We start from the raw sequence: 25,967 nt of genomic DNA, 5'->3' as shown, positions 1-25,967 counted from the left end.
TTATATTACCAAACTATACTTTTACAAATAATGTGAATAACCTGGACAAATATGAACAAATGGAAATGTCTTAAGAAAAGTAAATGCAATTTACCAATATTCTGCCTGTTACTAAATGTTTTGTGTGATTGTAATGCACATGTGTAAATGACAAACTGATAAACCGAGGCCTAATATTGATAAAATTGCACTTGTTTTTCTTAAGACAATTCAAGTTGTTCATGTTATTCCGATTTTTAAGGAAACTTTGGAGATGTAAACCTGATCACAATATAATTTTACCTTTTTCACTGGTATTATTTTACTGGTCCGGCCCATTTGAGATCAAGTTGGAGTGAATACAGCCCCTGAACTAAAATGAGTTTGACACCCCTGGTTTATCGTTTATACAGATCCCCATTAGCTTCCACCACAGTGGTTGCTGCTCTTCCTGGGGTCCATTAAAATACAAATACAGTTCCAAAATACATACATAATTAAAACAAGTTTACAATTCACTGTTATCATCAGCAAGCTAAACATTTCATTTCAACACATAAACCTTAAAACATTTAAACTTTTATCTTCACAGCAACTTGGATTGCGAGATTGAGAGAGTTGTTGATTCAGCAACAACAGTAAAAGAGACTTTTGAAGTAAAGTGAACCAAGAATAGAACAGATTTATTGCCACCAGGCTGACACGACACACCAGGCGAGTGCATTTTCTTTTTTGATTTTGTTGTTTAAAAAAAAAAAAAAAAAAGAAAGACAAACTCAAATAATTATGTTTTTATTTGTAGTAATAGTGAAAGACTTTTGGTAACAACTCAAGAAACCACATGCAATTATTTGTGATGACACTTCCACAGCAAATTTCGAACAATAAAATGCCAGAACAAATGGTTTTATAAATAATGTTCAGTATATTAACGGCATTTATTCATTGCATTTCCTACTTCCTGCAAAAACAAACAACAAAATGAGCCAACAGTGTTTCAGTCCTTGACAATAATACATTAATATTTGCAGCAATACTGAGTAGTATTCTTGAAATGTTGCAGGTGAAGGTGGGATGAACATCACTGTGTAGGTTTACCTGGGCAGTGTGTCACTGTAGGGATCACTAGAAAAACAGAAGGAGAAAATTATGTGTTGATATCTTTAAAAATCCTGATTACATCTAGAGCAGGGGTGTCAAACTCACATTAGTTCACAGGCCAGATTCAGCTAAATTTGATCTGTAGTAGGCTGAACCAGTAAAATAATAAGATAATAATATAGAAATAATGTCAACTCCAAACTTTCTCTATGCTTTAGAGCGAAAAAAGTTAATTTAAAATATGAAAAGGCTTACATCTACAAACTATCCTTTCAAAAGATGTGAATAACATGAACAAACTGAAAAAATAAGTATAATTTTAATAATATTATGCCTCAGTTTATCATTTACACATGTACTTTATAACTTACAGACCACAGTGGATCTACAAACACACAAAACATTTAATAACAGACAGAATATTGTTAAAATTGTACTTGCTTCTCTCAAGACATTTCAGGTTATTCACATTTTTTGCAAAATTATACTTTGTTTTAGTGTAAATACATGAAAATATTTACATTTACAAAGAGAAACATTTGAAGTTCTCATTATTTATGTTATTATGATAGTATTTGACTGGTCCTGTCCATTTAAGATTGAATTGTTCTGAATATGGAATCTGAACTGAAAGGATTGTTAATATTTTAGTGTAATTTTTGTAATTTCACAAATTCATCCCAAGGGCCGGACTGGACCCTTTAGCGGGCTGGATTTGGCCCCCGCGCCACATGTTTGACACCTGTGATCTAGAGAGCATGACAGATCTGGAAATCAACCCAAGAAGCCTTACTGCTGGGCCATGATGAGGGGGATGCTGGGACTGTCGGACTGCAGAGGCATCGCCCTCTCCCCTGTTCGACTGTTGAACATGGGCAGTGTGGACAGAGGTGGAGGTACGCCACGGTTCGCAGCCATGCCTCGCAGCTCATCAGTGTTGTCGTGAATGGTGTGGTGGTGATGCAGCTGAATCCTGTTACACAAGAAGGCCTTCAGTGAGATTAACGTCCTCTGGGACTTGGACAGATTCTTGAAAGTGTTGTTTGCGCGCTATGATTAATGACACTACTGAAAGCAAGACAGGTGTTTGAAGTGTTTTGTTCTCAACATAGCAAAAATTCATAGGAAAATGACATGTTTTAGCATATAATAGTTCATACTGTGGCCTTTTTTATTCTGATTAACATTAATAAATCCCCAAAAGACCTAAAAAGTCATCGTCTACCCTGATCTAAAATGTTTGATAACTTTAGACGCACCAATTCTATCAATACATTGAAATAATTAAGATAAAATGCAGTTTTTCAGTTTTTTATCATCATCAGATATGACCCATTTGCATGTTCAGAGGCTCTGTAGTGAACATCAATTGAATTCTTCAATAAAACCCATGTAGTCTAACAAATGACAGTGGTTGTAGATGATTTTGTGCTTAGTTAATGACATATTTTCCTGAAAAAAGTCACTTTTTCTTCAGTTTTCTTTGAATTTACTCTGAGCTTTTACGAAAATCTACAGAATCAGTAAATGAAACACTGGAAAATATGTCATTTACGCTGAAAAATGCAAAAGGCAGAGAATAATATTATGACAAACTAAGATGTGAAAGGTCAGATGCAGAGAAAAATTCATTTGGAAGTTGCTACAAAAACAGTTCTAGGTCTTTAACCTCCTGAGACCCAGTAAGTAAACATTTTTGCTATTTTACATTAAACGATTGCCTTAATGGACTCTATGTACAGCCTCACTACTTCCTGAACTTCACGTGGGTCCTTTATATCCTGTCTTTGATTATTGGACATACTGATTAATCCAGGTGTGTCTGCTACTTCTTGTTGTGACAACTGATTAATTTGGCACACCTGGATTAATCAGTATGTCCAATAATCAAAGACAGGAAATAAAGGAGCCGCTTGAAGTTCAGGAAGTAGTGAGGCTGTACATAGAGCCCTTTGTAAACAGCATGATGCGGTAGTTTTTTCAGATACATTTTTTTTTAATATAGTGTCATTTTCACTGCACTTTTTTTTTTGTTTTAACCCTTTCATGCATAGTGGTCACTACAGTGGACAGTTATTCTACAGCTGTTCTATTGTTTATTTGTGGGTTTTGTTGTTTTAGTTCCATATCAGCCAACACAGTGAACGCTTATGCATCCTCCCAAACACTGACATTCATTACCATTACTGTAACTTTGCTGCTCTTGATAAACCTGATCTGCAGAAACATGTTTTAGTGTAAATCAATTGCTAATTGTTATTAGACTGTAATTAACAGTTTTCTGGAACAAAACGTTTTTTTGTTGTTGTTGTTGTTTTTTGGTTTTTTTGCATATCCACCTGAAACCCAGCAATGCATTTTGTCCTCTGTAGGGGACAAAAGTTTGACAGTTTTACTTTAAAAATGCTATGCATTGCAAAGGACATTCCATTAAAAAAATCAAAGTAAAAATAATTTTAAAAATGTATCTGAAAAATTGTTGCATTATGTAGTTTCCAATCAACACAATTTTTTAATGTAAAACAGCTAAAACTGTCAAATTCCTGGGTCTCAGGAGGATATTATCGTCATGAAAAGAGTAATAACTAATATTAGAGTATGATAAAAATGTGAGAAAACATTAACAATTTAGCAATTAGCAGCATTAAAAATGTTTTTATTTCATAGTTTTCACACAGTATATCACTTTCTGAAGATGAGTTTTAAACACATGTTTTTTTGCTTCAAAAATTAAATGCATATGTCCAGCTGAGTGGACATTTATGTAACTGCATGAAAAATAGGTTCATTAAAAAAAAAAAAATTCAGTTGCATTGTTTTTTTTCATGCTTAAAGAGGAATAAAAACACTCAAGAAAAAAATATTAACTAAGGTTCTCATAATTCATGCATGACAGAGTTAAGTAAAGCTATGAAACTCTTGTCCACTACAGAGGACAAAAATACCTTGCTGGGTCTCAGGAGGTTAAGGGTTAACAAAAAGAAAGAAACAAAGAAGAACTAAAACAGCTGAGTGTACTCACTGGTTTGTCCTTGCATTCCTTTTCGCACTATGAAAAATGCAAAAGGAGAAAACTGTTATTTGTGTATCCAAACCCCAAACTCAAGGTGACTGAGTTCTCATTGACATTATTCAACAAGAAGAATACGTACATTCCCTCTCGTCGGCCAAACATGACGTAGCCCAGGATCAGACACAGGATGATGGCCAGGATCAGGGGCACAATCACTGTCACGATGTAGTCTGGGAAATAGTCTCTGCTCGGAGGAGACTCAGGGGGGTTGAACTCCATAACATCCTCCAGAATCCCAGGGCCCATAGTGGGAGCAGGTGGAGCCGGCTTCTCCTTTGACAGATCGAACTGGTGGGTGAAAAGCAAGACTTGTCACAGGGATGTTTCCTGTTATAGTAATAAGTGACGTACACAGATATACAAGTAGAGGATATTTTCCTGCTACCATAAGAAACAGATTTGTATACTTGAACTCTGTCATTTACACCATTCTTACTGCGCGTTCATTCTTTTTAGAATTTACAATGAATTATTCCATTCTCTTCTATCGTGATTTTATGTACTCTACACTCTCTTCACATTATATTTTTTTAATATAATGTTTAAGCACTTGGATATTAATCTTATCTATTTAAGCACATTTATAAGGTCAAAGCCAAGTTTATTTTATAGCACATTTACAACAAAGTGCCCAAAGTCCTGTACAAGGATATATGCAGGGTGGGGAAGCAAAATTTACAATATTTTGAGGCAGGGATTGAAAGACAGTGTATGACCAATTAGTTTATTGAAAGTCATGAGAATTTATTTGCCACAAGAAAATTTACATAATAGAAAATGTTTTTATTCTATGTGTCCTCCTTCTTTCTCAGTAACTGCCTTCACACGCTTCCTGAAACTTGTGCAAGCGTTCCTCCAATATTTGGGTGACAACTTCTCCCATTCTTCTTTAATAGTATCTTCCCGACTTTCTCGTAATAGTTTTGCTCATAGTCATTCTCTTCTTTACATTATAAACAGTCTTTATGGACACTCCAACTATTTTTGAAATCTCCTTTGGTGTGACGAGTGCATTCAGTAAATCACACACTCTTTGACGTTTGCTTTCCTGATTACTCATATGGGCAAAAGTTTCTGAAAAGGTATGGATAATAGTGTTAGGTATGATTATGACATCAATATATGTTTGGTTTCAAAACAATTGACGTAGTGCCTGCTGAGAAAAAACAACTAAATGTTCATTGTAAATGTTGCTTTCCCACCCTGTAGGTAAAGATACAAAATGTAATAAAACTAATAAAAACATGTAGATATAGAAGATAAGACATGCTAAAACTGATAAAAACAGATACACGATAAGATGAATAGGATCTAAAAACACAACCAGAAGATAAAACAAATAAAAGTCACACACTTGCATTAAGTCATTGCAAATTTTCTTATATTTAATTTACTAATCATGTAGGTGTCCATAAAAACTCAGATTAAAATTGAGGATTATTATATTCAAAACAGAGAAAACTGAAGAAAAAGTGAATTTTTCAGCAAAATATAGCGTTAACCGAACATAAACCAAGTGTGTCCATCCACTGTCATTTATCAAACTCCATGGGTTTTACTGGTGAATCAATGTTGTAGAAGATGATGGTGTTTCCACGGTAACTACAGAGCCTCTGGACATCCAAATGGGTCATATCTAATGACCATGAAAAGATGATAAACTGTATTTTTCACCAATTATTTAAATGTGTTGATAGGATTAGTGGATCAGAAGTTATCAAATGTTTTAGATCAGTAGATGGTTTTGGTTGTCGGTGGCTGTTTGGGTCTTTATGGGTGAAGTGTGTCCATGTCTTGTGGGGCCTCACCAGCTCAGTCTTGCACCAGGTGATGCAGTTACTGGGGATGTTGCAGAACAAACAGCCACTCCAGATCTTGTCTTTTCCCCCTTTGTCTTTTGCGCTGCACTGCTTTGTGTGTTCCGGTGTCAGAACCCTTAGGAGACATTCTGAGAAATACTGCTCTGATCCCACCTTCACATACACACTGAAATAACAGATTTCAACAAGCACAGTTACTCCACCACTAGACAGCGTACAGTGATTTCCTCTAATAGAGACCATTGACTCACCCTTCAAAGTGTCCTGCGAGAGGTAGTGGAACTCTGCCACCGCGGTCAAGAGCATTAGTGATATTGACAATTTCCAAGGCTTTTGTGCCCCAGAGCTTCTGCAAATCCGATTGGATCTCATCCTGAACAGAAGAGGGCAGCACCTTCTCAATCTCCCTCAGCTCGATGAAGAACTCTGCTTGGTAGGGTAGGATCTTTTCTGAGGGACAAACAATGAGTCACTACCTCCTTGTGTTTTCTCATTGTCACACAGTTTAATTCCTACAACTACAGACATTATCATCAGAATGAATTCAATGACTCATACCTGGGACGATTTTAATAACCAGAATGTGTCTGGCTGTTTCATAGCTCCTTTTGTTGATGGCGTAAATCTAAAAAACAAATAAACAAACAAAAAAGGAGTTTATTATTTCAGACTACAGCCACTATAGCTATAATGTGTAACTGACTAGATGTTAAAACCCACCTTCTTATACTTTTTGTTACTTCCTTCCGTATCGGTTGGGAATTTCCTACATTTCCCAGAATACCTTTTAACAACACCCTAGAGAAGGGCTGTGGTTTGTTACCGTGTGATTAAGTCTGCGCCTCAAAATGATGTATGTCTAAAGTCAGATTATTATGGCATTTGACTGATTTTAAGTCTGGTTTCCTATCAAGGTAAAAATGAAACAGTTAACCCATAAAGACCCAGTGCTGCTTTTGTAGCAGTTCCCAAATGAATTTTTCTCCATTTTTAACCTTTCTTAAGTGATTTATCACCATTTATTGTAATATTATTCTTTGTATTTTGCATTTTTTCAGTGAAAATCAGATATTTTTCTGTGCTACATTTATTGATTATGTAGATGTTCATAATAGATCAGATTAAAATTGAGAGTTATCTTATCAAAAAAAGAGAAAACTGAAGAAAAAGTGACTTTTTCAGCAACATATATCAATAACTGAACATAAACCAAGTGTGTCCATCCACTGTCACTGATCCAACTCCATGAGTTTTAAAAGTGAAAAAATGTTGTAGAAGATGACAGTGTTTCCACAGTAACTACAGAGCCTCTGAACGTCCAAATGGGTCATATCTGATGACCGTGAAAATAAGACAAACTGCATTTTACACCAATTATTTACATGTATTGATAGGATTAGTGGATCAGAAGTTATTAAACATTTTAGATTAGGAAATGATTTTGGTCACCAGTGACTTTGGGTCTTTATCTTAAAATGAATTTAAAAAACAACTGATGTTGAGAGAAACTAAGGCTTTTGGTCGTATCTTCTTTCATGCAGTATTATGGTCATCATCCACTTTTTAATGCTAATACTTTCTTAACGTAGTCATTTTTTACTGTCTTAATATATGTATATACCTTGTTTTGTGTTAGTACTGTGCAAAAGTACTTGGTCAACATCATTAGTATTTTTAAAAATGTTTTTTAGTAAAGTTCTAATGACCATACAGGTGTGCATTTCTCAGTCTCTGTATTAAGATACAGTCTGGATATATGTGAAGTATGTACAGCAGTAAAAACAGAAGTTTCAGGGAAAAAACAGCTTCTATAAACTAAAGTAATAATATTGAGTGCGACCTTCCATTGCACTGAACATGTGTTTATCCTTTATGTTCAGAAAATATGAGATTTATTGCATTAATTTTCGAATGTTTTATGTCAGGTTTCATTCAATATGTGTCAAATGTTTCTAATTGTTTGTGCTGCTTCTTGTTTTTGGGGTCAGGGGTCACAGTATATAATCATTTTAACCTTATGTGTCACATATTTTCTGTATTTTTGTTGCATCTGAAGAAAAGAGAATGACAAATAAATATGCATTCTAATTTCAACTCTGCAAAAACAAAAAAAGTGGAGGTGGCCCGAGGCTTTTGCACACTACTGTATGTAATACTGTGTTTTTTTCATGTTGTAAAGTTTCACTCTTTATTTTGAAGCACATTGAGTCTTTGCCTTAGAAATGTGAAATGTAAATGAACTTGATTCAACTCGCATACCTCAATTATACTTTTTCCAGGAGATGTAGGTGTACCGTAGAGAAAGCCGTTATCAAAGGGATGCCTCTGGGTGAAGCGAAGCCACTCTGGGAGGTCTGGGAAATTCTGCAGGTTGCACTTGAAAATCATAGGGTCATCATTTAAGCGGCCCGCTGTATGATACCATGAAAAAGAGGAAAAGAGATGCACACACATAGCACACAGTGATTACTACAGGTATAATAACATACACACGTTGATTAATTTGATTAAACTCTCACCGTAGAGTTTGGACAAAGGTTCAAAGTCATTCTGGAAAGTCTCTCTCATCAGCTCGTACGTAAATAACTTCCCCACAGGAATGGTGAATTTGATCTCTGCATTGGCCCCCAAAAAAGTGACAGTACAAACTGGAAAAAAAAAAAAAAAACAAAAACGATAAAATAAAACTTAACTGATAAACAAATCATGCAGCCACAGAAACATACATGACTTTAAGATCTGATCACACACAGGCTTTTTATAGTTCATATCAGGACATAAAGCTCACATTTCAGCCGACTATATTATTTACTTCCCTTGTTCTGAGGAGTCTTATTAAACGTCATCATACTCTGGTCAAGTGTACTTTCAGAATTGTATGAATAAACTTGCCTGTTATAAAGTAGAGCCAGCTCCTGTAGCCTGCCATCTTGTTTTGGCCTGTGATTGACAGAGCCAAGCGGAGAGGGGCTTGGTCACAGCAAACCACATGTCAGAGCTATTTTTGCCTCACTCACCTAATAACATCCGGCAGCCTGTCTGGGAGTCGGTGTGACTGGGGACTATAAATCATCAGCTCTATTACTTATTTTGCCCATAAAAACTTATATGAATATATGTGTGTATTTTGACTTGTACTGTTTCTTAATATTTTCAGTGTGTGTGAAAAACATGTTTTTGTGACCAGGTTTGTGATAATTCCCCATAATACTGCAATACATCAATAAATAATACATAATTAACCCTTTGATGCATGAATTATGAAGACATTAGTCAAGATTTTTTTTCTTGAGTCTTTTCATTCCTCTTTAGAAAAATCAAATAAAATGAAAAATACAATGTGATTGAAATTTTTTAAATGAACCTATTTTTATGGAGTTACAAAAATGCTTGATTAACGTTAAATTTTTGAAGCAAAGAAACATGTATTTAAAACCTAATATCAGAAAGTGATATACCGTGTGAAAACTATGAAATAAAAACATTTTTAATGCAGCTAATCTGATGTTTTCTCACATTTTAACATAGTCTAATACTAGTTATTACTCACTTCATGGAGATAATATACAAAAAAAAAAAAAGTTTCATTTATGAAAACTGTTAATCACAGTCTAATAACAGCTAGCAATTGATTTACAGTCAAACATGTTAGTGCAGAGGAGATTGATCAAAAACAGCAAAGTGACAGTAATGGTATGAATGACAGTGTATTGGATGATGCATAAGTGTCCACTGTGTTGGCTGATACGCAACTAAAACAACAAAACCCATGAATCTACAAGAGAACAGCTGCAGAATAATTGTCCACTGCAGAAACCGCTATGAAAGGGTTAATAAATCACCTAGGAGCAACTCTTTGTACTCCTGTTTTGCAGCTACAAGAATTTAACCTAGCAACTGTCTGGCATTTCCTATCACATCCAGTCTGAACTATAACTGTTTTTGTCCTAATAGTTTAGTTTTGGGGGCTCGTTATCGATCCATTTAGCTTTCTCCTTTTCCTTCCTTTGTTTTTTTTCCCCGACTATACAAAGGCTATGATTTCCATTCATAACTCCAGAGCCTGTGCAGACTGATGACATCCAAATGTTATTTAAATTTGGATTAATCTCCCTGTAGAACTGCAGAAGACATTCAGTACAATAGTTCTCAGGCTGAGGAGCACTCCTGAGGATTATGACGTTGAATTCAGAGAGCTCCTTCACTACTGTAATGAGACATCTAGAGGACATCGCTGCTCTGCTTAACAGTGATGTACTGCATCTCCTTGATAGAAAATTTTATTCTGAGGCAGTTTTGGTTCACTTTATTCTGTAAGAGTGGGCAGCTGGGGAGTATAACTAAGTACACTGTTGCATATAATGTTGGAAAAATGTTGCATTCCTCTTTTTATTCCTATTTATACACATCAGTAATCACCTTTGAACTGCTACAATGATCACATACTGAGTCACAGTTACACTTTATCTATCAAGAATAAATCACATTGCAACATTCATTTCATGAGAAAAGGTAAAAATATTTTATTCTAACTTTATGGACAGTAGTGTACAGGGGGTGGGGGGGTTAAGCCACAAGGACCCACTGTGACTTTTGTGGCAGTTCCTAAATACATTTTTCTCTCTATTTAACCATTCCTTAGTGATTTATCACTGTTTATTTTAATACTATCCTCTGAATTTTGCATGCTTTTCCAGTGAAAATCATTTATTTTCCTATGTTTAATTGACTGATCATGTAGATGTTCATAAAAGCTCAGAGTAAAGTCAAAGGTTATTATATCAAAACAGAAAAAACTGAAGAAAATGTGACTTTTTCGGAAAAATCTACCACTAATTGAACATAAACCAAGTATGTCCATCCACTGTCATTGATCCAACTCCATGGGTTTTACTGATGAATCAATGTTGTAAAAGATGACAGTGTTTCCATGGTAACTACGAAGTCTCTGAATGTCCAAATGAGTCATATCTGATGACCATGAAAAGATGACAAGCTGGATTTGACACCACTTATTTACATGGATTGATAGGATTAGTGGCTCAACAGTTTAGATCAGTAGATGCTTTTGGTCAACGATGGATGTTTGGGTCTTTATGGGTTAAGTGCCTTGCTTGAGGGCACATCAGCTAGGATTTTCTTTGCCAGTCTTGGGAAACCTTATTATCTAAACAAGAGAAACACTTAGTTCACTTTAGTTTAGTTGCACATTACATATAACAAGGTGATAAAAAAAATATAGTTAACACATTGTGCAGGAGAGTTTAGAAACTGAAAGCCGCTTAAACAAATCCCACGTAAGAATCATACAAAATAAATAAATAAATAAAAAATAAAAATAAAAAAAATTGCAGGAAATAATCCAAATGCAGGAATCAATGTAAAATATTCCAGAAAAATCTTTGCAGTCTACATCAACTGGATTTTATACTTAATAACTGAAGTACAATACAAGAATAATGTAGGCTATGTTCAAATCAGAGACCTTTTAAACTTTTCTGATATTATTTCTTTCTTTAATTTTTAAAAAATAAATATAATGTAGATGTTGATTGAAGTGGGGGATGTAAATTATTTCAAAGACATAGTCCTTGATATTTCAGTGAAAATTCATAAATCTGAGAGGTTCTGAAAAGGTCATGAGTTAAATGAGAACACGTCTGGTAAACAATCACACATAAAACTCATTTGAGTTTATATTTTGTGAGAAATTGTACCTGTCTTGAGCAAATTTTCTTCAAATGTTCTTTTTGGATTAGGAAAACCTCATTAAGAGTGACGAGTAGTGGCCCAAACAAATATTACAGCAGAGAATAAAAGGATAAATTTAGCAGCAATAAAAAGTCAAAATATGGGAATGGTTAATGAAGAATCCCAAACCCCAAAATAAAATAAAATAAAATAAAATAACTAAAAAAAAAAAAAAAAAAAACCCCTCATAATAAAGACAACAGAATATCAAGGGGAGCCTCATATACTTTATGAAGTTTCCCTTGGCAAGGCAAATTTGTTCAGCACTTAAAGGCAGCCAGACTACCATCTGCTGTTATGATGCTGGACAAGACAATTAAAAAAATAAATAAATAAATAAAATAAAATAAAATAAAATAAAGATATGTCATTGTAGATTCACCATTCCAACATTATATACAGTGGGATAAATGTAATTTAAATTAACAGTAAACACACTAAGGATGAACATATTAAAGCATCAATAATTGAAATATATGATAACGTACTTTGGAATGGGCAATTTTATACATTTATTCAGCTTCTTCAAGTGCTACTGTTATATCTTTAATTCAGTAAGGTTTTGCAAGCAGATCTTTTACTTTTACTTTCATTTTTACATTGTGGTTTTGCTATATTTACTTAAGCGCACTTCCTCCACACACTGACAGTAGGCCTGTAACTGCTGTGTCAGAAAGGTACCTAATGTGATGAATAAAATAAGCAGATCAGAATAAATGTGTCGTCCTTGTGGTGCGTATCTGATCTGCCCCCGTAAATTTAGAAAACCGAGAAAGCGTGGGAAGAGCTGAAACCAGTCCTTCACCAAAAAGGGAAATGCTTTGTCTACCTACAGTGATAATATTTAATGTATCTATCAGCACAGATGCAGAATGCAGGAAGCAACATTGTGGCCTGCAAATAACGGATGTGTTATTGGCCAAGGAGGTTTGACGTGAGTGAAATTTCACTGGGTCCTAATGCGAGTGCGTTCCTCTGACAGACACCCTGGAAAAACAGTGGATGGGTTTGTGTTAGAACTGTAGACCAGGTCTGGGATCAGTCGATTAATGGATGAAATCACTAGTAACAATATTCTGGAGATGAATTCACGCATCTACGGTTTAGACTTGACTTTTAACGCGTCAAAACAAAGTGAAACGAGTAAATAAAGACGAGGTTTAAAGTTTAAGCCGTGCGTCATGCGTAAAAGCGCACGACGGTCAAATATTTATCCTGGTAATACATTTGTTCTCACAGTAATGATTCAAATGCAGTGTGTGGTGGCAGAACAGGCTCTTGTTTTTACACCAAACCAGAGGATAAACCAACGGGCACTATGACCCAGCTGCTTCCTCTTCCATGCAGCAGCACACTGCCGCTACGAGAGGAGGACCAGAAATCTGCAGCTCACAGAATGAAGAGATCAAAATGATGCTGTCTGTAAAAAGGGATTAAACGTAAGCAATCTGTCGTCCGCTGCGGTAAATCCACGGCTCATTACTGTTCTACTTTTTGTGCAAACGTTTCTCTGACTAATGCAATTATCTGTGCTCCTTCAGGTTTAGATCTCTGTGGTGGGAACTGCAGGCGGCAGGCTAATGACAGATGCATCGTGCTCACTTTCTCCGTTGCATTGGACGAGAATTGCAGCGGATGCAAGCGGCCTATAAGACGATCTGTTGTTTTTGTTTCTCCCCATCTGCCGGTCTAGTCTGGGCGCCACCTCGCTAGGATCGGCTGCTGCCGGATAATAACAGATTTGCACCGCCACCGGGAGTCGAGAAAGGAGACATGCCGTCGCTGAGCATCCGTTGTGACGCTTGACTGACCATGATGAAGACCGAATCCACATCCAAGAGCACCGGCTCTGGCTCTACGCTCAGGAGCCCATCCCCGCACAGGAACGCATACGAGGCGGGGATGCAGGCCCTGAAACCCGTCAAAGACAATGCTTCGAACGGGGATGTGCAGGAGGGCCCCCGAGGGCGCAGGTACGGGTCTAACGTGCACCGTATTAAAAACATGTTCCAGCAGATGCAGACCACATCCCCAGCGGAGGCAGAAGCGGAGGAAGGTGCCAGGAACAACGACAAAACCGTGCGCCTGTCCCTGCCCAGAGCCGGCAGCTTGAACGAGAACGTGGACCACAGTGCGCTGCTGAAGCTGGGCTCCACCGTGTCCGAACGCGTCAGCAAGTTCGACACCAAACCGGAGAACGGGCACCAGCGGGCCTCGTCGCCCAGTTACTCCAAACTGCAGGAGACCCGCCGCATCTTCGAGCAGCAGCAAGAGAAGCAGGACAAGCTGGCCACCACCAGGGTCCTGCTGAAGACAGATAAGGCCTCCAGCTTCCCGGATGGCAGGCTGGATGTGGCGCGGTTCAATGGGAGCACAGAGTCCCTGGACAGCCTGGACACCAGTGAAGCCGTGTCCCCAACAGTCAGTCAGCTCAGTGCTGTGTTTGAAAGAGCAGCAGAGCTCCGGAACAACCTCCACCGCCTCTCCTCGACTCCACCGCTGCCCTCCAGGGGGGTCAGCGCCAAAGTTGGTGTCTTGAACTCCAAAATTATCACTAAGAGGGTTTGTGCCTTTGCATCAGGCAACCAGGAGGAAGAGATAAACTATCAGAAGGGCCAAGAGGGGCCTCCCAGGGGTCCCAGGGGGATGATGGCTCCCTCATCTGAAAGCATTAATGGGGGTCAAGACGGCCCAACTACTGAACTTTCCAGTTGTGTAGTAGAGCCAAAAGAAAAGACTGTTTCAGATGCAGGTGTCGAGGCCAAAGCGGAGGTCAAACCTGAGGACCAACGTGGGCCCAAAGAGCCAAACAGCACAACACTGCAAAGTGACATCCACATGTCTGTGGAAAATGGAGATGCCAGTGCTTTGAAGGAGCAGCACAGCTCTCCGAAGGGCAGCGAGATCACCAGGCAGGAAGGAGACACGAGGAAGGACGGAGAGGAGGAGGAAGAAGACAGGACTGTCAGAGATGAGCAGTCAGGCCGAGACTCTGTGGATATCAGCACATACAGCGCAGTGGGAGAGGACTTGGATGAGGAGGAAGATGAGTGTGATGACCGATACGAGCCTGAGTCCAGCTGTGTGGAGATCACAGGACTACCTGTGGAAGAGGACCCACCCATGTCCAGGAAGATCCGCTTCAGCACTGAGCCCATCAAGGTGAGAGGGTGTACACCGATGAAACAACATTTTAAATACATACTCTGGAAAAGGAATCTAATATGTTTTCCATAAAATGCGTGTTTAGGATTGGGGCTACATCAAAAAATGATGATATGATTGAAACTGATTGAATCATCTGATATAAACTAATGAAATCCAGATGTTTATACATGCCTTTTTTCTGTGGATGAATATAGCTTGAGTTTGAACCTTGTTATTGGCTCTTGTTGGGTTGCATTAACTAGAAACTACATGAATGCAACTGCTTTGAGGTCAGTTCTTAATATAAACATTATTATTTTTATGAATGCATCAGGTTACAGGGTTTCTTCTACAATTCACAGCGCAATTTCTGTAAGAATCTCTTTCATATCCAAGCAAAATTGGTTTTGTAACTGAGAAATTGCTACTAAATTGAATCAAAATTGAACTGGAAATTGATTTGAATCGGTGCTTTGTGAATTGTCTCAGGAAATCAGTAGCATTGACCAGTTCTATTAAGGATTGTTGCTCTTGACCTTACAAAGCTCATCGGCTGTGATTTAGCCATTGCATACGCTGAAGTCAGCTGTTTTTATGAACTCGCTCAGCCTCTGCTGGTGTCACAATGATGCTGACATTTAGATTTTACTCTGTTTCAACATGGGGCTTTGCACACTACCAACACCCTCCCACCCTCCCTCCACGGTAGCCAGTTACTAATGGATGCTCTTGCATTCCAACTGAGCAGCTGACATGGCCCCCAGAAAGAGCCGCTGTGTAGATACTTATCTGTAAATACTGCCTGCGTTAATAATATTGGGAGACGAAGAGCAAAAAGGCCTGGATAATTAGTTTGTGTTTCGACAAGTGGGTACTCTGCTGTGGCCAGTGAAAGGTCAGTGTGCTAAGTGGTAGACATTGGCACATTTGAAATGGACTGCGTTTCGAAGATGCAGAGAAAGTGAAAGAAAACAATTATTGTGATCCTGCTTTCTGAGCCAGTGAGAGAAGAGACACAAGAGGAGGTAGAGTTGATGCTAAGTGTCTCTCAATGTCTGGGGGTGGTGTAATGATCCAGAGAAGAGCATCAGATCCTTTGCTGCTCTCTTCTGCCTTGAAGTCTGAGGCGTACACAGACTCCGCCAGCTAAAGTGGGCCCTGACACTGCACATCACACACATTCCCTCACACGATAAGCAATTTCAGTGACTCAGGGCTCCTGGGCTGTATCATGACCAGTCAAGTTGAAAGTTAGGCTTATTCCCTCCTCATCGCTACACACTGGTCAGTAGTGCATACAAGTCACTGAAGTAAGTAAATGAGTGCAAATTTAATTATATAGTACAAGTGTTTTAATTATAAACTATCACTTGTGATTTTCAGAGTGAATATTATTTTCAAGTTAAAATTCAGATAATGTCAAACTGTTTCTGCTGAAACGGACTCGCACTTTCATTGCATTTTTCTGCCTCGATGGTTTTCAACGCGCGTTAAAATGCATCACATTCACCCTTTCACACACCAGTGAAGTCAAAGACGGAATCTTGGGCTTCAGTGTCTTGCTCAAGGACAAGGGTCAGGGATTCAACAACCAACCTTCCAGTTTAAAGACAACCTGCTTTACCTGAGGTGCCACAGCTGCCCCACCCAAAAAAAAATATGAACAAAATATATTGTCTCACATTTGATGGACAAATTTTCTACAACAGGGTAAAATCAAAAGGTGTAACTGCCTTTATGGCCTCCATTCCACTGCTCCTCTCATATTTTTTATTTTTTTATGTGACTTAAAGCTACGTAAGTAAAAATTCTGTATTTAACAAAACTAAAATTGCTTGTGCTATAAATTTTGTTGACTTGTTTACTTACATTATGTTCCTGACATTGTTAAAATTCTGGGAAAGTGTGTAAAGTATAGGAATTTTTTTTCAATATAAATGCCCAGAATGTTTTCTTATTCCGCATATTCATATCTTAATCGCAGCCTAATAGAACAGGTCAGAGTTTCATTCACATGGTGATTATTATGAATGAGTAACATATTTCATTAAATGTGAATACCATCTGAAACAGTATGTACAGGAGTTACAGAAATATTATAATGTCGGCCTAGCTGTTTTAGACACGTTAACGGTCAAATACGACATACTGGGGTTCATTTCATTTGGGCACCTGTCAGTGGTGTTGTGTTGTTCAGCTAACGTTACTTGTGGCTGTTTCATTAGACAACGTGATATCATGAATTGCGTAATTATACACGCCACTTTTAACTGGCATGTTATCTGTACGCATTATAAGCTTTCTGCATGTATGTTCATGCCGTGTCAAATACCACGTCATTAGTGGTTAGGGTTAGTGGTTATGGATATGTAAACCGGAGATCTTGGCGTAAATTGACACCTGATCAAATGGCATTGAATAAGACACGAAAGGATGAAAATGCATAGGTATAGCGCGCCAAATGCCATAAGAACTGGCGTGACATACAAAGCGATTTCATGAGCTCAGTCTGCATTAGAATAAATGTGAATATATATCTAAACATACTGACTTGAATGTCTCCTAACTATAACATGATGTCTGTAAACATGATTTTTGCCTGATCACATAATATAGTTTCATTAGCAGTTTTGGGGGTAAAAACAGCTTCCATGAGCCTATGCTACCTCATGATCTCTCTAAATAACATCTTTTGTAGCGAGATACTTAGTGAGGAAATTGCGTACTGTCTCTTTAAATGACCCTGTGACATATTTAGTTTTAAGGCCATACATGCATTACTCTATAATGTGGCCTGAAGAAACAAATGTAAACACATGTATTAGCACATTTTCCTGGTTACACCCAGCTTCAGGTTTTACTTTATCATAATTGTAACATGTAGTAGAGTAGCAGACTAGAAAATACAACTATATCGTTATGAATAATAGCTTCAGTGTAAATAAATTAGAATAAATGTACAACCTAAACACTAGACTCCAGTGCTATATATTTGCCATTTTTGTTGTACTGTATTTGTTTTTTTTTTTCAGTGAGTTGAACAATAGTCCAGATATATGTTTATGTGTTTTTTCCCATCCTTCTGTGTTCAGTGTTCCATTTGCAGTGCTATAATTAAACAGGCAAAACAGACAAAAGCTCATTTGAGGAGTTAGATCAGTGTTGGATGTATTTGCTCAATAAGTGTTCTAAGTTAACGATATATATTTCAAGTAATTAATTATCAGAACTTTCGTTGATTGATTTCCCGTCTGGGAAAGATGAATTCTCACTGAAGTCGATATCAGTATGACAGTCAAAATCCCATGATCCCTCTTAAATTATGTCTGAGCTCAGTGTGGCTGACATGCATTCTAAGGAAGGGAGGAAAAAAAAGATGTTCTTTCATATAATTTTGTCCGGATGAGATCAAAGATGGCTACCGCGAGAAAGCACTGATGTGATAAAGAAGTCATAACTCGGAGCGTTTGATAAAAAGCTGTATTTGGTTGTGACCCTGCAGCCGTCATCAGAGAATAACCCTCCCACTGAGTCCCTTCACACTCTATCAGTATAGTCTTTGTTATGGAGATTGATGCAGGGGTGGATGAGAGTAAAAAAAGGGGGAGCGAGGTCAAATGGGAGGGGCGTTATTATACAGCTCAAATGTCAGGCTACAGCTCTTAAGTCACATTGTCAGTTGGTTTCTCTGTCAGACAGGAAGTGCCAAAGTCGGGCCATTTTTAGCGCATATTTCCCCTCTGTGCAACAATTCAGCTTTCGGCCACAATTAAGATCTTGTTGCGGTGATGTCGGTTGGACGTCTGAGCCCGTATCTGTCTTTGTGCCTGTTTCACATCGAGCACTGTCTGTGTGTCTGTCTGTCTGTCTGTCTGTCTGTCTGTGTGTCTGTCTGTCTGACTGTCTGACTGTCTGTCTGTCTGTCTGACTGTCTGACTGTCTGTCCGTCCTCAAACTGGCAAAAATAGCAGTTCTGCTTGGGGTTGATTTCACACTAGACCCTCTGTTTGCTCCTCCTGACACTCTTTCTTTGGCTCCTTCTTTTTTCCCTTTCGCTCTTTGTCACCAGTCTCCTACTGTTAGTAAAAATAGCAGCATTGTTGTTATCGTCACAGACTCGCCTCGCTTTGCAGGGCCGCCTCCTTGTCGAACTAAGGAAGCTGCTTCTCATGTCTTATGTATTTGTTCGGTGTGTTTGTTTTGGCTTTTTTCTAAGAGCATCAGTGTTGTTATTTCCTGATGTAGTCTTCTGACATGTGATTATTTTTAATAATTCATCTGCAGGACACCAAAAATCCCCAGACAAAGACTTTTACTGGATTTGTCCTGTGTTCACAGCAAAGCAGAACTAATCAGTTTTATTTTTTATGCTTCACCTTGCTCCCTCATCACCTAGCCTACTCTAACACTTTTATCCCCTCCCCATCATCACCACACACACTTTCTCATGGGTTTTTGCTGCCTACGCAACTCTGAACAGCAGCCCTGCCAGGATGGTCAAAGCACACCTATGATTTTCTTTCACACTGTATCATTAACACAAACACTGACTGTTCTGATATTATAATAACTTGAAGCTTTTGATTATTGGCAGAACGAAACATTGCATTTTTTTTTAGGTTGCTACCATTAAAAAGTGAATCTTAGCACCCAAAAACAACCTTAGGGGGTTTGTGTTCACTGCTCAGGTCAGTCGATGAGGGATTGCCCAGGGAGAGGCAATACATCACTATATGTCAACGTATCCTGAAACTGTCTATTACTTAGACGCTGTGTACTCAGTGGGCCTGCAGTATTTCATAGAGTACATTACTCACAGTGAGCAGGGGTGGGAGACCAGACAGATTATCAGCAAGGTCACTCTGCCCCACTTCTCAGTCCTGCAGTGGTTGTAGTGGTGGTGGGTTGGAAAACGTGGATATGATGTGCCCACTCGCTCAGGTTACTGCGACAAGCCACGTTATGCAACGTTTCGCTCAGAACGTCTGAGTGCTGTTGTGCCTTGTCCAAACCAGACATCGTCTTGTCAAAAATAACAAGCACCGAGGGAATGCTTAATGTGTGATGCTGCTCCTGCACATTGTGTTAATCTTCTTTAAATCTTAAAGCTTCCTTATAGCTTCTGATAAGATTAAAATTAAGTAATACTATTGATCCACACAGAGGGAATTAATATGTTAAGTGGCAGGTGTAGATGAAAATAACTATACTTAGGCATGCTTGTGTACTCGACTTGTACGTGACTGCAGCTACTGATTAGTTGGTTATTTTCTTGATTAATCAATTAATTGTTCTGTAAAATGGTGAAAAAGTGTTTCTCAAAGCCAAAAATGATGTCCCAATGGATTATTGTGGTCCATAATACAAATATATTCAGTTTACTTTTGTAAAGTATGGGAAAAAAACAGAAAAATATTAAAATTGACAAACCTGAAATCAGAGAATTTGGACTTAATAATCCTTAGTGAATATAATAGTCCACAACTGTCTCATTACTTGTTGTTGCTTATGTGAAGTTAGTGTTGGGGTCTGTTTTGTGTCAGTGGCTTCTCTTCTTTCGATGTTGGCTTGCTGCATTTCTAAGCTAACAGCTGTCATGTCCTAACAACAGCCTGAAAACTGACTTTTACAGATAATCCTTCTTCACATCTTCAGCGCCTTTCTTCTACTCTTCTACATTCGCAACCGTGTCCAACCAAAGGGCAAGGATGTCAGCTCTAAAATGAATCCGAAGTAGAAGTATGCTAAAGTTATAACATTGCAAATGGCTGCTGGAAGAGACTCCAAAAAACCTAGGTCCTATAGCAGGGGTCACCAATCCTGGTCCTCGAGGGCCCTCGGTATCCTACTTGTTTTAGATGTATCCCTCTTCCAACACACCTGATTCAAACCATAAGCCTATCATCAAGCTCTGCAGAAGCCTGATAACGACTGTCAGGTGTGTGGGAAGAGGGAAATATCTAAAACATGCAGGATACCGGCCCTCGAGGACCAGGATTGGTGACCCCTGTCCTATAGACTTGCAGTGAACTTAAGTCTAAACACACTGAGTCAGGACAGGTCAGACAGGTCCACTCTACTGGTGGGTAATATGTTGGCCTAAAAAGACAGTAAAATTACATTGTTTGGCAGTGGTTGATGAAGTTAACCACTGTACTGAGTCAATAAGCTGGTCTTTAGCATTAATTTATCCCTTGAAGATGGCCTTCACCCCTCACGCTTCCATAGTACCACCCCTTTTATCCATATATAGTCACTTCAGGCTTTCACTGCGATAACTAAGTACAGTAACCAATAGGTGATGTGATGGTTCCCCTGGCTGCTAATTATATACAGAACAGTCCATGTGTGCAATGCTGGCTACCATTAGCCTAGTTAACGTCAACAAAATACTGACGTCTTGCACAACAAAAGACTCCAACACAGATTTCACATAAGCACAGAAGCTTACATCCTGAACCCTTAAAGAAAACAAACATAATAAACTATATATATGTTATGTCTGTAACTATAGGCTACCGCCATTTTTGGTTTGTGAAGTGAAGCTAAAGGAGTGTAGAGTGTAGATATAGGTTGTGCTAACTAAAGATCATATCATTTAAAGGCACACTCCACTCAGGAAGGTCACTTTATTTATCATGGTTAGTTCCACTTGGCCTGTAAAATAGTTGTATAACATGCTCTATGGCCATGTAAGAGCTTTCAAAAGAACAATCCTCAGGGTTTGCACAGGGTGGCCTTCAGATGTTTTACTTTAAAAATAGGAAAAAAAACTTAAAAAGTCAGTGATTTCAAGGCACTGAAATAAAATACTTTAGGATAATATGAAATGAATGCTGCTTAGGATACTGTATACAAACTGACATTCTTACTGCTTTCCACATATGGTCGTTGTGTTCATTCCATTGTGACCTTATTCTCGTACTGCCGTGCCACTCTTCAGGGTCAGCACTAAGCCTAAACATGACTGCTGACCACGAATGGCCTGCCAAAATAGATGCACTCTGGTGCCACGCAACTGTTACTATGACAAACCCACCATATCCATGTTATTGGCTGGAGGAGAGTAGTCTAGGGCAGCGCCAGCCGTGGCCACATCTTTTTTTCTCTGCCTGCGTTCTGCACATCTGGAATATAGATTAACCCCCATTTTTTGGAGGACTTAGAAGCAATTACCTGGCACTTCGGCCCTGAACATGTTTACCCTGTGTTGGTTAGGAAAGTCATTAACAGTTGTGTTATTAAACTTTTTATAGGGAGAGTGCAATCATTGTGGCAAGTTCTAGAATGGATATTTACAGTGTGAAAGTATCAGGCAAGCACACATATTAGGCAAGAATTGATAGAAATGGAAGTGGAATACTTCACGCAGCCCAATTTGACACGCATACAAAAAAAAATTAGCACTCACCCATCACTGCAGTATGAACATGGGGAATAAACAAATCATAGAAGGCCGTCTGAAATGGACTCAGTTAGAAAAACAGCTTTATTTATGTGACCTATCAGCTATCACCTACTGTCAGGTGGATTGGTGTCAACTACGAGGATAGTTTGTTTATTTTAGAGGTTGACTAATATGGTCGTGTGTAGGGGTGGTACAGATTGTGATTATTGGTAAACAAGGAAAGCGATCACTGCTGTTTTGATATAGACACTAATAATTACATTTTAAAATGGCTTTAACATGACTGTCTAATAAAGTCAAGACAATCAAGAGTATCAACAATATAGAATTTTCAGATTTCACATTGAACTGGAGGAACTACAGATGTTTTTTTTTTTTTTTTTCATTTCAGAATTTATAGTCTATCACTTGATGTGTAACATGTGGGACATTGCATGAGACTGGAGGGTGGTGGCTACAAACAGAGGCAGCATCAGAATCAAACTAGAGCATTTTATCCGATATACTGGTAAATATTGGATGTAATAAGTCCAGTCACTGGGGTTTTAGTTTATGCATTGTAAGTCATGTCAGCATCTACATGTTGAAAACTGCTAATATGGTGTTGGTCTCAGTGAAAATAATGAAAAATATTGGAGGTTCAACAAGTTTACAGGCCCAAAACTTCCAGCTGAAAAGCAAAAATAGCACAAAAGCCATGAAAATACTGGAAACTTGGGTGCTATATGAGGGAAACTGGAGTGTAAACGGTCATTTGTGTTGTATAAACCAATGGCACCACCCCCACACATCCTATTGGCCCAATCCAAAATTAGGCCTGTTTTTGGAGAGTAAAAGTGGAGAGAAACACAGCATGCCGCTGTGGGCAGTGGTGGTGGAGTGGGAGTGGGGGCGGAGGGTGTACTTGTACTTAAACCACCAGTGTTACCCAGTCACATTTGAGCCTGAAGGCCATCAAGATGGAACCACAGTTTAGGAGAGTAAAGGCCTCCACATCAGCTCTATCATTTAGCTATTTCTTTGTCACGCTAACCGCTTTGTTAAATGGCACTTGTCGCTTGCTGACTGTTTTAATACCTTTTATAGCCCCAAGTGGGTGCTCTTTATAGGCACAAACACAATCTGTGAGCTGGTGAGTAGCTCTAGCTAGCTGCCCACAGAGCTTTTGTAGGACATCCCAGGCGGCTGGTAGCAGGAGGGAGGGAGGGAGGGAGGAAGGGAGTTTCCTGGCCATCTGTTAGCTCCTCTGACCTACTATCTGCCACAACTGGAACAGCGTCCTTCCCCAGCCCTGCCCACCCCCACCACCCGCTAATCCCAATGTTTTTCTTCCAAAGACAGCCACCTCACCGTTCATAGAGTTCATCTATCGTCGATACATGCATACAGAGGTGAGGCGGGGGTTAGAGGTTGCATCATGCACCATCACATTATCCTGTCTGTCCTGGGTGGGATCATCCCATGCAAAGCAGCAGACAATCTTCTTTTGGGAGTGAAAGTGTTAATTATGTGCCAGTAACTGCAGGATTGTAGGCTGCATCATGGCAAAGGTCCTGAGGGCACAGGTCACAACATACATCCGATCGTAGCCATGTTTAGCGCCGCTGAACCCTGTTTGATCATCGTGGGCGTAAAATGAGGGCACTATGAGCCACCAGCTGTGGACTCTTGATCTTTAAGGAGTGAAGCAGTGCCACGTGAGAGTGTCACAGTGGGCATGCTGGCTTTTCGTGCTCTGTTGTTGTTTAATGCGTGGTTACTTAGGATGCAAACAGTATATTTTGTGTGTCAGTAATCCACATTCTGCTAATCCCTCTAAATACAAAGGTAACCTAAATCAAAAGCCATTAGACTTCCGTGCTGTATACATGCTACTGGTCATGTAAAGAAGGATTGGGCTTGATTCTGCATTTCAAATTATAATGTTGCAGATTAATAAATATAATCATATAAAAGCATGCTCATTTAAAGTGTGTGACAACTATAAGAACATGCATTTTTGAAATTTTTTACTTGGGTTTGAGAAAGTTTGACCATAGGTATTATCTGCGTGAGTCTACAGTGACTTAGCTCAAGGCTCTGATATTTGAATCTCTATTTTTATGTGTAAATGACAGCTTGAAAGTGGGATAAGAAGCTTGTACAGTGTTCAGTGATGCATGAAAGTACAATGATACTGAATACATTGCAGAGAGGAGGGGTTTCAAAAGGCACTGTCAAAACTGACAAGCTCTTAACTGTGGGGTTGCCAAGGCGACCGGCTCGATATTACAAGAGGGAAGCTTGAAAGCACTGAAATACTACTTCGTAACACAGATGGACAAACTAAACTGAAGACAGAAAGAGCTTAAACTAGACCAAGAGTTGAGAAAAAAAAGTGTTAAAATGTTTTAGCAGACGACAGAAAGGATTGTTGAGAGGAAAGTGTGTAAATCAAAAGAAGTAAAGCAAAGACCGTGAGAGGAAAGAGGGTCCGGTTTAGTGTGGCTGGTGGAGCATACAAGGAGGTGCATGCATAATCACCTTGGACGACTAAGTGTGAGGCTTTTAAAGATTTGGCTTGGTGTGTGTATGTGTGTGAGGCCTGTGAGCAGCAGCTGCAGAAGGCCTCCATTAGCATGCTGGAGGTGGTTATGTAAACTGCCATGCTGTTAGAACCCAGTGAATGTGGGAAGTTGGGCCCTGAAACGGGGCCTCTGTCTTCATAAGAGCAACTTCAGTGGTTGTAATTGATTTTCCTGTCTGTTTGATCCACATCACAGCTGTGAAATGATACAGTCAAGAGGCTTGGACGAAATGCTGCGGCTGTCTCAGTTGAACAGGTCGATAAATCTGAATTGCTTTACGTCTGCCGGCCAGTTATTGCCAACTTGTTATCTTAGCTTTACACCTCCACAATCTCTGGAGCAGAACTGGGTAGTTTCTCTAATCAAATCGATTAAGGTGAGCTTTTGAACAATGTGAAAAGGAGTTAGTGCAGAAACTATTATTTCTATTAATTATGAATATATTTCTTTTGTTTTGTTTTTTTTATTTTTGCTGTTTGTTCATACAGTTTAAATAGTGAAAACTGTTTCAATCTTGTTTTGGCATGAATTCTGTAACTTCTACCTGTGTCTATTACGTCACAATTTTTATTGTTGTCAGCATATATTCATAAATATTTCAGGAGTTAAACTGAAATACTATTACAAAACAGTTCATACACACACATCTATAAGAATGGCATTTGCTTATCAGTAGTGAAGTGGCTATTCACAGCATTTCCATTTAAATGAAAATGCATCACCAGTATCTGTTACCTATTGATGCCTTATTCCTCAGGGTGCACATGAAGTGATATGTTTTTAAAGGCAGTAACTGCAAGGACGTTCATGAAAAAATATGTTGTGCAGATGCAGGAAGGAGCAGCAATAGCCTGTTTTTGTTGCCACTGCTGCAAAGATGCAAGGATCATACCTCACAAAGGGGACAGTCATCTCTTTATCTGTGACTATTGATTGACAGGTTGACATCTGAGAGAAGCAGTACAGAAACAGTACAGTAAAGACCAGTAATGATAAAATGATTTTACTGAATTTAAATGCAAATCATTAAGTTGTAAAATTAAACTACAAGACTAATAAAGTAGGCATATTAAGCTAATACTAGCCTACGTGTTCAGGTGCCTCACTGGCCCAGTTGGTCT

At 38.7% G+C, this 25,967-nt stretch overlaps 2 protein-coding genes across 5 annotated transcripts in view; one reads left to right on the top strand and one right to left on the bottom strand.

The window, feature by feature from the left end:
- Positions 1-641: 641 nt before the first annotated feature.
- sgca (sarcoglycan, alpha) lies at positions 642-8,956 on the bottom strand (the record flags this gene model as incomplete). Its single annotated transcript, XM_030121794.1, has 10 exons — positions 642-1,104; positions 1,874-2,053; positions 4,103-4,129; positions 4,233-4,441; positions 5,962-6,139; positions 6,225-6,423; positions 6,532-6,598; positions 8,233-8,384; positions 8,493-8,621; positions 8,866-8,956. Coding segments are annotated over 10 exons (1,263 nt in total), but the record flags the coding sequence as incomplete, so codon positions are not given.
- Positions 8,957-13,051: 4,095 nt separating this feature from the next.
- The window catches only part of LOC115439603 (neurabin-2-like), a 34,939-nt gene continuing 22,023 nt past the window's right edge, over positions 13,052-25,967 (top strand). The window contains exons 1-2 of one of the 4 annotated variants that reach the window (XM_030163443.1): positions 13,052-13,163; positions 13,266-14,886. In XM_030163443.1, the coding sequence (XP_030019303.1) occupies positions 13,537-14,886 (1,350 nt within the window). In that variant the 5' untranslated portion in view covers positions 13,052-13,163; positions 13,266-13,536. Of the gene's footprint in view, positions 13,188-13,207; positions 14,887-25,967 lie in introns of those variants that run through there. The other 3 variants (XM_030163446.1, XM_030163445.1, XM_030163444.1) reach the window with 3 other exon arrangements.

Source organism: Sphaeramia orbicularis, chromosome 19, assembly GCF_902148855.1.
Source record: "Sphaeramia orbicularis chromosome 19, fSphaOr1.1, whole genome shotgun sequence".
NCBI lineage: Eukaryota > Metazoa > Chordata > Actinopteri > Kurtiformes > Apogonidae > Sphaeramia > Sphaeramia orbicularis.
This window is presented reverse-complemented; position numbering and strand designations above follow the sequence as displayed.